The 13302-nt window shown below is 27.1% G+C and overlaps 1 protein-coding gene across 1 annotated transcript; it reads left to right on the top strand.

Moving 5' to 3' along the window:
• Window positions 1–3060: 3060 nt before the first annotated feature.
• On the top strand, window positions 3061–13115 carry LOC8286523 (ferric reduction oxidase 7, chloroplastic). Its single transcript, XM_048376184.1, has 9 exons — window positions 3061–3314; window positions 3396–3492; window positions 6097–6297; window positions 9407–9641; window positions 10077–10404; window positions 10543–10813; window positions 11075–11330; window positions 11783–12206; window positions 12828–13115. The coding sequence occupies exons 1-9, from the start codon at window positions 3086–3088 to the stop codon at window positions 12995–12997; spliced, it is 2211 nt and encodes a 736-aa protein (XP_048232141.1). The 5' UTR covers window positions 3061–3085; the 3' UTR covers window positions 12998–13115.
• The last annotated feature ends 187 nt before the right edge of the window (window positions 13116–13302 follow it).

Raw genomic sequence — 13302 nt, 5'->3', positions numbered from 1 at the left:
ATTCAAGCAATTGTTATCGAAATAAAAAAATAATACATATTAAAAATAACTATAATATTATAATATACTTTATACTCTATAAAAAATATAAGTTATATATATTAATATGTTACATAGTATACTGATACTAGTAATCTAGTATACATACTATAATACTAGATTTAAAGTACTTGAAAGCTAGGTACAAATTAAAGTACTTTAAAGCTAAGTATACCATTTATTATGGTGAAAATAGCTTTAGAGTTGATGGTGGATGAATACAAGATAATTGAGGATCAATTATATATGGGTGAGGTTGTAGGGAGCTCAGAGAAATCTGCATATAGTAGTGGGCCAAGTGATACGGAAACAGAAGAAGAGATTGATGAGTTCTTTTTAGAGGAAGAAGTGCAACAGAATTTGTCTAAGATATCTGAGTTAGATAGGTACTTCGAAGAATTTGCAGAAAAATTCACCATTGATTTCTTAGGATTGGTGGAAGGTGAATTCAGTAAGGTATCCTATCTTGTCCAAGGTTGCACGCGATGTATTGGCTATCCAAGCTTCAACAGTAGCCTCTAAATCTGCATTTAGTACTAGAAGACGAACTCTAGATCAATATAGAAGTTCTTTACTTCCTACAACAGTGGAGGTCCTCATTTGTTGTCAAGATTAGCTTAGAAGTTCAAATAAACCTATTCAACTAGAAGAATCAATAGAGGATATTGAAAGCATAGAGTCAGGTAATATTTCTTTACTTCTTACATATGTTTGTTATTGTTGATGCTGTTAAGTTTTATTGACATAATATTTTACTTTTATTGTAAAAATTATTCAAGATCCTGAGATTGGTGAGTCCCTTATGCCAAGATTAAATGTGGAGTGGTAATTTTGAGGGGAGGTAATAACATTCCTTTGCTAATTTTGGACATGTATTTTAGTGCTACATAAAGTTTGTAAATTTATTTATTTTAATGATTGCCATCTATAAAACATTTTTATGCTAGCAGTAACATACATTTTAATGGTTTGTATTTGAATATTGAATGAATTATTATATTTGCAAGTGACTGAATTGCAAAACAGGTTATTCAAGAATGTGATTGCAATTCTAATTCAGATTTTCATGCTACTTTTTTTAGGTTGGTAATCATATTTTCTCTAAATGTATTTGATTAAAGATGAGATTAACCGTAAAATTGGTATAATACGGTATTGGATCCTTTTATGTTTGGTACGGTACTGGTACCTTCAATTTTAAAATAACTGAGGTTTGGTATGGTACTGGTAATTTATAGATAACCGAATTGGACCGATCCGTGCTCAGCCCTAGTTGCTGGTGTCTATGCTGTGCAGAAACTCAGTATCATTTTTGTCAACGCTGAATTCACTACTCTAGTAAAATGGTACGTTCAAAATTTCACACAGTTAAAATTCATAAAATTTATATAGAATTTATATATTTTTATTGAAATTAAAATTAATTTAAAATTCTATATAATTAAATTTATAGAATTAGTTATAGTTAAATTAAATTTTAAAAAATATATAAAATTTTAAAAAATCCTAAACTAGTAAATAAATATATTTTAACACACTAAAATAGTTTTCTTAATTTTATTATTTATATTTTACTTTTTCGTGTCTTTTTCTCTCAAATAAAATAAATTTTTTAGTAGATTGAATTAAAATATTGAAATAAATACATAAAAGTATCTTGTGGTTTCATCATTTTACAACTTTCAATATGTGGTTCTTTTGGACAAAAATATATATGTGGTTACAAATTGTAATTAAAAAAGTATTTCACTGTTAAAAAGTCTTGATTTACAAAGATTTAACTATCTTTACTCTGATCAGCCATCGTTATCATATTTCTCGTGTTTGATAATATGGGTTTAAAGCTTAATAACTTAAAACATCATTTTTTAATCGTCAAATCGATATCATCGGATTAATAACTTCTGAAATCGCGATTTAATGGTTAAATATTGGAATTATGAGATTAAACACGGACAACATAATTATGATGCTCGATCGGTGTAAATATGGTTGAATCCTTACAAATCGAGACTTTTTAACGGTGAGATATTTTTTTAATCACGATTTGTAACTATATATCTCTTTTTATCTGAAAAAAATCACATATTAACAATTACAGAAAAATAATTACCCTTAAATATAATCTTAACTTTCTCTGGCCAACATCCATCTACGGTTCTAAGCCAACCACCGTTCATCACTTTCATGAGAGCTAAATCTTTTAGCAGCTGAGTCGCATACAAGTGGGAGAGGAAGTTTATTAAAAAATTAGTAGTATAGTCTTCTATCAATGGAATGAATTAATTATTATATTTTTGTTAGTTAAGAATAAATTTAATTAAAATTAAGAAATCCTAGCTAAAAGTCCAACTTTACTGGGATCATTGAAATCAGACTGTGCTTCTTTTAGTTGGCTTGCAACGGGAGAACCATGGTTTAGTGAGATGAAACAGACTATTCATTGGCATGTTTAAATCTTGTGATTATCTTAGTGTTTATAATGGTCATAAGAAGAAAATAATATTATAAGGATGAACCTAAACTTTGTAATTAAGAGGACAGATATAAATTATTTTTTCTTAATTATAATACTATAAAGTAAGTTTCTACAGAATAAGTAGGGAATCTGACTTCCCTGCATTTATTCCAAATACAATTAATACCGCTCGTATATTATCCAAACTCAGAAGATTTTAATGGTTACAGTTATATGGTACCCATTATTAAAATTTAAATAAATATTACTAAATTATAATTATTAGTATATATTATATAAATGCTGATGGTGGATTAGTGTCTGTTATAGCAAACAGATTTGAAACTCAAGAGCTATATATGTTTACTAAATTATATGTATAGTACATAGAGGGAGCAATTCTTTTAGGTAGTGTAGTGGACTTTGTTTACCAAATTATATGTAATAATATATATAGAGGGAGCAATTCGTTTAGGTAGTGTATTTGACTTTCAGGTAAAATTATGACAATGTGTGTATAAAACATTCCGTTTCCAAGGTTCAGAACATTATGAAGGTACTAACAAATTAATCATATAGTTCTTTCAAATGGATGAAAGTTCATCTCAAGCACTTCTCCTTCCAAATGGAAATTATGAAGCTACTGCTTTTGTTAACAAGTTTTTATCTACAATGCTCAAATGGGTTCTCAAATTTGTAATGTGGGCAGCTTTCATTACATGGCTTCTTATTATTTTCATTTACCCTCTACAATCAGTAGAAACACTGGTTACAGACTGGACTGATAAGATTAGGGATTCTTTTCTTGGCTACACAGGTTAGGCAATATCTTTAGTTGTACGCCACTTTTATTTTCTAGCTGTTTTGGTTATTAAATACTTGCTTCTGCATGTTGCAGGGAGTGTGTTTCTATTGTTCAGCGGCCCGGTTATCATAATTGCACTACTTTCTGTGGTGTACCTTAACCTTAGTTCTGGTGAAGGAGAGATCCAAGAGTAAGTTTTCAGCTCTAATCATTTTTCTCTTTTGTTACGTACAAGGAGGTGACCCAAATTTGAAATTTTACTCGGCATCTATCCTCACATTAAATCTGCGGGTTAATCATTAATTAATTTAGTGCAGAAAATAAAATTTGCACTCCATTTTTACTTTCGTCCAAGGAGCCAAACCAATACTTCTGAGAAGCTTATTTTTCTTAAGCCAGAGTTGCTGTATTGGCTCCTCAGCTTGTGTGCAAAGGCTGTCATCAGATTTGCTCCTTAATTCAAACTTTGTCTGGAAAGAAGTAAATGAGAGTGGAAGAGGAAAGATAACTTTTCCTTCCCTTCCCTACCAAATTAGTAGCCCTACATAGTCGATTGTAGGATTTATTTATTCCTGATTTCTCAGCTAAACGTCAAACTTGTTAATACCTTCAACTTGTGTTTGCAATAGGTATTTGCAGAATTGTTATTCTTTTTCTTTTTCATTTTGTTTAGTATATATTATTTTTTATATGATTTTTAATTTTATTTTTTTGTAGTGTAAGAAATTTGATATTTAACTTTTTTTCTTTCTCTATAAGAATTTTCTAATCTTTAACTTGTAGTATGATTAATTTTGATCTTGAATTAGTATATGTACATAGTGTTCTTTTCGAAAAAATTAATTAAAAAAAGAAACTATTGATGCAAAATTATATCAAGTATTTATTAAATAGACGTGCAATAGACTAATGAGTTCATTTTAAAAATAAAATAGTTAAAAGAATTTTTTTTTTTCCTTTAAGAAAATGCCTATATAACTAACGTCTTTTGTAACATAATCTTACAAAAGTTATTCAGGTATAAGATTTTATTAGGCAATAGAGATTATGCTTATATAATTTGGACCCTGTGTGCCATAGATTTTTAATATTTATAAATTTTTTCAAAGGATTATAAGAATCTAAGTTATTGTAAATTTTTTAATTGCATGAATATATTCATAATCTTTTGTTCAGTTTCTACATTAATTCAATGGATTTCAAAGGTATTTATAGAGTAAAAAGAAAATTTGAACCTCATTAACTAAACTGCAGGATTTCATAAAAACTCATATCATTTATTTCTTTTTAATTTTTAGAAACAATAAAAGAAAAATTTTAATTTGAGATTTATTTATTTTAGAAGAAATTATAAATTTTAATTAAATTGATAAATACATTTATGTCAATTTTATTTATAAATATTTCTATGTAAATTGTCAAAATCTCGCATTTTTAAAATTCTAGGTCCCAAAATGACTTTTTCAAAAATCATATTATCAATGTTTTTTTTTAAAAGAAAAAAGATTAGATACTTTTGAAAAGAAAAACAAAGAAAAGAATTATCATACGTGTTTTATTCAAGAAATCTCTAATTAATAGACGAGAGGTACAAGATGTGAAAAGTAAGCTAAGATTCTAGAAAAAATTAAATGGAATCTTTGTTGGCCGAACTTAAAATTTTCAATTTCGTGTGTGACTCGTCCATCAGGTACAATATGGACACATGGAATATATATATATATATATATATATATATATATATATATATATATATATATAATTAGATTGATAGTAATTAATATATAATAATTAATTTAAATAATTAAATATGTATCAGATTTTTAATATCAAATAACCTTTTAGTATTGTAGTGTGAAAGATTTCAAGTTCGATACTATTTTTTTTTTTAAATATAGTAATTTACTCTCTATTTTATAAAAAATAAGAATATATGACTCTTCTTTCTAACTTAACCCAATAATATATTAAGAGATTGTTTAGTTTAAAAATTTAATATTGCTGATAGTTGTTTTTCACTGAATTATTATATTAAAACGTTTAGTAAAATTTAAAAAACGCTAAATCAGCTATTTGTTAATTTATTATATTAAAACATTTAGTAAAATTTAAAAAACAGCTAAATCAGCTACTCGTTAGTTTTTTCTTATTAGCTCAGCTGATAGCTGTTTTGATTTTTTTATTTATTTAGACACTATTATCTTTATTAAAATTTATTAATAGTTTATTTTAAATTGATCTCATATAATTAAATTTTTATATTTTATAATAAATAATTATTATTTTAAATTATTCTTAATAGTTAAATAATTATAATCTTTATAATTATAATATTTAAAATTAAAATATTTTATTTGTAAGATTTAAATTTAGCTTTTACTTTTAAAATAAATTTTATAAATATTTTTAATAATAAATTCAATTGAGGTAAAAAATTAACTATAATATTTTTAATTATTATAAATTATTTTTATTAATTTATATTATTAAATATAATATAATAAAATAAAATAAAATAAATATATTTAACGATAAATTATACATTCAATAATCATAATATACTAATAGTAATTACTAATAAAATCTTACTAAACAGTTTAATTTACCGGTTATTAACCATCAGCTATCAACTATTAGCCGTATTGATTAGCCGAATTAAACATATCCTAATTATATCTACTATTAGAAAAAAATTCTAGTGTCAAAATATAAAATATGACTATCCTATTTTTTATATTTTAAAATTCTCTTATTCCAATATGGAGCTTTGTTTGTTTCTTCTTGTTTGGTACAGGATAACGGGACCCAAAAGACCAAGCTACCGTATGTGGACATTTCCTGTGCTTGTTGAAGGGCCATTAGGGGTAGTTTCAGCAGCAGAGTTGGTTGGGATTCTGCTTTTTGCGGTTTACATACTGTGGGTTGCTGGTGTCTATGCTGTGCAGAAACTCAGTATCATTTTTGTCAACACTGAATTCACTACTCTACTAAAATGGTACGTTGAAAATTTTACCTTGTTTTTAGTTAAGATGTATACAATTTATATAAAATTTATCTATAAATATAAAATTTCTATATTTTTATTAAAATTAAAATTAATTTAAAATTCTATATAATTAAATTTATAAAGTTAATTACATAATTAAATTTATAAAATTAATTATAAACTAAATTAAATTTTTTAAAAATTTTAAATTAGTAAGTCAATATATTTTATAGCACTAAAATATTTTATTTAAGTTTATTATTTATATTTCATTTCTTCTTTTATATCTTTTTTTAAATAAAATAAATTTTTATACGGAATTAATGCAAATATTATCTTAATTTCTCTACCCAACTTCCACCTAAGGTTCTAAGCCAACCACCATTCATCACTTTCACTAGAGCTAAATTTTTTACCGGCTGAGTCGCGTACAAGTGGGAGAGGGAATTTGTTAAAATTAGCTGGCTAAATATATATTTAAACACTTCAACTTGAACCATTTGATTATTTTTCAATTTGTATTTTCTGTGATATTTAAATATTTTTAACATATAGCTTCATTCAATACGTCTATGTGCCTTATATATAGGTGTTTTAAAATTATCATAAAATAAAGTCTATATGTTTATTAGATTAAATTGAAAATTAAAAATGTTTCATGGACTATAAAAATATAGTTTAGGTATTTATTATATTAAATTAAAAATTAAGGTGTTAAAATGACTAAATGATCAAAACTAAAAACTCAGATGTCTAATTATGTATTGTGCTAAATTAGTTAGCAGCCTTCTATCAATGGAATGAATTAATTATTATATTTTATTAGTTAAGAACAATTTTAATTAGAATTAAGAAATCTTAGCTAAAAGTCCAACTTTACTGGGATCGTTGAAATTAAAATGTGATTCTTTTAGTTGGCTTGCAACGGAAGAGCAATCAATGGTTTAGTGAGTTGAAACAGACTATCCATTGTACATAGTTGCCTTGCAACGGAAGAGCCATGGTTTAGTGAGATGAAACAGACTATTCAATTGGCATGTTTAAAACTTGTGATTGTCTTAGTGTTCATAATGTACATCAAGAAGAAAATATTATACAGGGTGAACCTAAAATTTGTAATTAAGAGGACAGATATAAATTATTTTTTCTTAATTATTATACTATAAAGTAAATTTTCTGCAGAATAACAAGGGAATTTGCTAATTTAAAGAAGTAAATATAAAATTACTTTTAGCTTAAAGTAAGTTTTTACATAAAGGGGCAATCGCCCCTTGTGTGGCTTACCTTGGCAATATTTTTAGAATTGGATGGTTGAACCAGTTAATTAAGCTGCCATTGGATTGGTTGGATCATGAGTTTTATCAGTCTGATAAGAATTGATTCTATTCATTTTTTATATTATAAAATAATAAATTTAATAAATTAATAATAATATTGAATTCAAAAAATTTAAAATAAAACTAATAACTAATAAAATAATATATCTAAATATTAAATCGAAAAAAAACATAACAACTTTAAGTACATACATAATTAATAAGTTCATAATATTTATTTTGCTTATAAAAAATAAAATAAATGAATTAGAGAAAAATAAATTATAATGGATAAATATAAAATTATTCAACTTTATATTTTATTTATTTATTTTTATCTTTTTAATAATTTATTTTTTAAATATAAAAAGTTTGGCCGATAAATTAAAACAAACTGGTCAAATTGGTTTTTCTAATTTAACAAGTTCAATTTAGTGCAACTCGAATTAACTATGTTGTAGATATCTGAACCAGATTGATGTCAAAGTCCCCATAAATTTTAACTAAAATAGCATGGGCCTTGAGTTGACTATAATTTAAATAAATTTACATATTTATTTTTAAAATTTTATATATTTATATATTTATATTTTTTATTATTGATATAAGTGAAAAGCATCAATAATAATTTAAATTTCTGAAAAGTAACTCTTTTTTCTTTCCTTTCCATCCTTTCCAAACATAAGAGGGAAAAAGGCATTCATTCATTTTATATTCATCTTCTTTTTCTTTTTCTTTTCCCTTTCTTTTCTTTTCCCCATCCTACTTTTTTTTTTCTCAAACATAGGATAGAAAAGTACTTACCCGAAGATCCCCATATGATGAATTTAGAAGGGAAAAAGGGTATAAACCGCAAATTAGAAATGGTAATGAATCGTGTACTCATCATTAAATGTATACAATCTAAATTTAAATTTAACTAAAAACATAATTAAATATTTTAATTATCTCAAATTCATTTAAAAGTTTGACTTCACTATATGCATTTATTCCAAATCCAATTAATACTGCTTGTATACTATCCGAACTCAGAAGATTTTAATGGTTATGGTTATATGATACCCATTATTAAAACTTATATAAATATTACTAAATAATAAATATTAGTACATATTATGCATGCTTATGGTGAATTATTGAAGTTTGAAACTATTAAATTACCATAAATAGAGTAGACGAACTACCAAACTAATTAGAACAGTCTAATTTTTTATGTAATTGTTAAAAGAGTTTGCATCTATTAATGGATAAATATTATAGCAACCATTTAAACTATACCAATGTTAGATACTTAATCTAGAAAATTGAACAGCTATAGTTGTCATGATATCAGATTATTTTTGTAGTAGTAATTTTTGATTTTATTTTTCGTTTATTTATAATAAGCTATAAGGGTAATTGAATATTTTGATTATGGAAGTAAAAGAATTATATGCCAATAGATGGATATATATCTAATTATCTGGTGGTTATAGAAAAAAGCTGCAGTTAATTTAGCAGAAAAGTAGTTTTTTTTCTCTCTCCTGTCTAATTAGTTTTAAAAATAAATATGAATGGTTAGATGGATTTAAATGAAGAAAAATATAGGGAAAGTAGACTCAGAGGGGAGCCACGTCCGTAGATGAAAGAAATGTCATTATACTTGCGAAAATCCATTAGGATGTAGTGATTAATTACTCGTTAATATAAGGGAGGAACTATCTAAACTTGGTTTTCTAGGTTCAATACAATGGTTACAGCTACATAAAATAGAAGAGCCACACACAACATACAGAAAAAACTGATAAATCTGATGATTTCAGGTCATGGTTTTTCCGAATGACGGCTCGTGGGTTTGGATTAGTGGGAGCATTCTGCTTATCATTTATGTTTATACCAGTTTCAAGGGGTTCAGTTCTCCTTCGCCTTCTGAATATTCCTTTTGAACATGCTATTAGATACCATATTTGGCTGGGCCATCTTTGCATGTGCCTTTTCACTTTGCATGGATCTTTTTACTTCATTGGATGGATCATGTCAGGAGAAATCCCTTCCGAAGTGAGTAACTCCTACTTACTGTTAGAAAATAAGAATATCATTTACCTCCTTCAGTTGATTTTAAAATTGCTATTAAGTGCCAAAAATCTCCATACTGGATGGCTTTGAGCCGTCTCACATTTCCACTTGATCATTTTATTTATCTTTTCTTGTAGAATTATGATAGTCCATAAGCTCATAAAAACTTTATTTTATTTCTACCGAAGGATAATCAAAACTAATGCAACTATTTATTTAAGTTTGAACAAAATTTCTAGCAGTTATTTACATAAATAGAAATTGCTATAGCAATTAGACATAAAAGCTGCATGCTAGGGGCGTTTATAGATCTGTGATAAAGCTTATATTTTAACTTGAGCAAAAGCCCTGAATTCATGTATGTGATTAAAAAATCTTGACAATAAGCTACTAATTTATCTTCATTTGTTTATACAGCTTATTTCATGGACACCTACTGATGGTGCCAATCTAGCAGGAATTATCAACATCTTCTTTGGTTGGTCAATTTGGATAACATCACTTCCTTTTGTTAGACCGAAGAATTTCGAGTTGTTTTATTACACTCATCACCTATATATCATCTTCATTATCTTCTTCGCTATGCATGTTGGTAACTTTTTCTTCTGTATAGCTGCTGGATCCATTTTTCTTTTCATGATTGATCGGTTTTTAAGATTTTGTCAATCTCGAAAGACTGTTGATATAGTTTCGACTACATACTTTCCTTGTGGAGTCGTGGAACTAGTGCTTTCAAGACCCGAATGTAATTACAATTCTTTTTAAACTTGTCATTCAATCACATAGAATTTTTTTTTAATTCTTTTAAAGCAAGGAGACTCGTGCATTGAGAGCGCGGGGTCTCTGTATACTTAATACAATTTCCTTCCATATGGTTATGCAGGTCTAAACTACAATGCTCTTAGTGCTGTTTTCCTTCGGTTTAGAGGAATATCATTTATGCAATGGCATCCGTTTAGTGTGTCATCTAGTCCTCTAAACGGTAAAAACTGCATATCAATCCTAATAAAGGCGTGTGGAGATTGGACATCAAGACTAAAAGACCATATTTCTGAGGAAAATGAAGAACAAGAGCAGCTCAATTTGCATCACTCTTCTAAGCTTACAGCTTCTATTGAAGGGCCTTATGGGCATGAATTGCCATACCAATTGGAGTATGTGCTATTTTACTCATCCTAACAAACGGAAAATAATAATTATAATAAGTCATTACAACAATAATCACCTATCTATAAGGTCTGCTATCAGTTCAGTCATTTTATTTAGCATATTTATACATATAAGGTTGAGTTTTGGAGTGACAATAAGGTTGCTGCTTTATAACCAATTTACCTAGTTAGTATGCAATCTTATAATCTTATTATTTTTATAGTATTATTTTAATGATAATTGACCTAAACATTATATTTTCTCAGGTATGAAAATCTTGTTTTAGTAGCAGGAGGAATCGGGATCTCGCCATTCATTGCTATCTTGAGTGACGTTATTTATCGGATTAAGCAAGGGAAACCATGTCTTCCAAGAAACATAATTCTTGTTTGGACTATGAAAAGATCAAACGAGCTTTCTATTCTTTCAACAATTGGCATGGAATCAATTCGTTCATTACCCTTTGATAAGCTACATCTTGAGATGCTTATTTATGTCACTCAACAATTAGAAACTGTACTGGTAAGTTAATCATTTTCAATTTTATTCCAACAATTAGAAACTGTACTGGTAAGTTAATCATTTTCAATTTCATTCTTAGTATTAAATAATTAAAGTATGTATTAATAATCCAATATTTAAGTATAAAACACTAAGGCTATAAGTCACTCACTAATTCGATCCAGCATATACACTTAGATTAAATGTCTTACCTAAAAATTGATTAGTTTATATTGGTTAGCAAAATTTCAGTTCGTCTCTTTTCATTTTCAGCACTCCACTTCTATTTGTTTTATACAATTATAATTATTTTTCATTGTTAAGTGTCTATTTTGCATTGAAGTTAAAACTATCATTTTAAAAATTCTAGTTATTTTTATCTTAAATTAATGAATAATCAAGATTAATGTATTAGTTTAGTGATTAATAAGCAATTTGTTTAACATAGAGGAAATACTTAATTTTTCATGCAGGAGAACGGTGTGTCTCACAAGGATATAAGGTCTTGTATCCATTCTGTCTCAAATGGAAATGCAATATCTGTTGTAGCTAGTACAGGGAATAAAATGTGGTTTGCAGGATATGTAATATCATCAATATTTGGCTTATTTATATTAATAAGTCTACTGAACGTCTTCTATATTACCCCTTATGAAATCACAAATTGGTGGTATCAAGCACTCCTCCTTTTAGCATGTATGGTAGCCAGTGTTGTAAGCTTTGGTGGTGTTGTGCTTGCTTTATGGTATAACTGGGAGAAGACCAATTCAACTGAGGAGAAAGCAAAAAATAATGAGGAGCAGTACAATGAGCAGCATATCATGAATAGCGATTCATTTTTGGAAAGTCTTGCTAGCTCAACAAGAATACAGTATGGTTCAAGACCAGACTTCAGAGGTACTCCAAATACTTGTACAATATAGTTTGCTATAAAATTTGTGACAAATTATAATTCATGATCAAAATAATATAACAAGAATTGCACTATAGTATCATGAGAGAAAAATATTATTGGACTCATGGATTAGAGGGTCTCACATTCTTATAGGAAAAATAATGGTTATATAACAAGATCAATTAATATCTAACACACATAAAATTATGTAATGTATTAGGTACACAAAAACGCAACTACTTTATCATATGTTAGATATTAATTAATTTTAATAAATAATGAAGACCATGACTATTTAAGCATTCCTTTTACTAGAGGTTGAAAACCATTTAGGTAAAAAATTACCATATATTTCTACAAGTGTAAAATTGAAATTATTGGCAATTGTTAATATGCAACTTATAGAGTTTATTTATTTTAGCCCATATATAAAGCGTTATTCTATTAGGTATACTTTTTTGTACCATCATATAGTGACGAATAATCACATATAAGAATATTGTAAACCTTATAAAAAAATATAACGAGAAATATAAATAGCAAGGGAAGAAATAGCTTGTTTATTCTTTTGAGCATTGAGATAATTAAGATAAGTAATTTCTCTTTGGTTTCTGTGGTTGCAGAAATTTTTGGTTCTATATCTAAGCTGTCAGGGTATGTGGATGTGGGAGTGATTGTGTGTGGTCCTCCAACTTTGGAGGCAAGTGTTGCTACAGAATGCAGGTCACTTAACATGAGCAGAAAATCTAATGACCCTATTTTCCACTTCAATAGCAACAGTTTCAGTTTGTAATTTACATTTCAAATTGTGTTGGGACCATAAGATATACATCGTACTACCAATCTTTTGCTTCATTTTAAAATAGCATTAGATCTATAACTCATATGGTTATTCGCATATTACTTAGTTATCTCTAAAGCTTTCACTTTCAGATAAACAAGTTCAAGCCAACTACAAACATTTATTGGATTTTATAATATTATTAAACGAAAGCAATTTAAGTTCTTGTGCATTTACGACTGCACAAGATTTGCTTAGTATTTTCAAACCTTTTAAACTTAGTTTGCTCATCAACATCTCCTTGGGATGAAAGATTT

This window comes from Ricinus communis, chromosome 6, assembly GCF_019578655.1.
Source record: "Ricinus communis isolate WT05 ecotype wild-type chromosome 6, ASM1957865v1, whole genome shotgun sequence".
Classification (NCBI taxonomy): Eukaryota; Viridiplantae; Streptophyta; class Magnoliopsida; order Malpighiales; family Euphorbiaceae; genus Ricinus; species Ricinus communis.
Note: the sequence above shows the minus strand (reverse complement) of the source record. Positions and strands in the feature narration are given on the sequence as shown.

Excerpts from the sequence above, each read along its gene's own strand:
- LOC8286523 (XM_048376184.1), top strand. The coding sequence starts at position 3,086 with ATGGATGAAAGTTCATCTCAAGCACTTCTCCTTCCAAATGGAAATTAT. Across the intron at positions 11,331-11,782 it reads AACAATTAGAAACTGTACTG|GAGAACGGTGTGTCTCACAA; the intron begins GTAAGTTAATCA and ends TTTTTCATGCAG. Across the intron at positions 12,207-12,827 it reads TTCAAGACCAGACTTCAGAG|AAATTTTTGGTTCTATATCT; the intron begins GTACTCCAAATA and ends CTGTGGTTGCAG.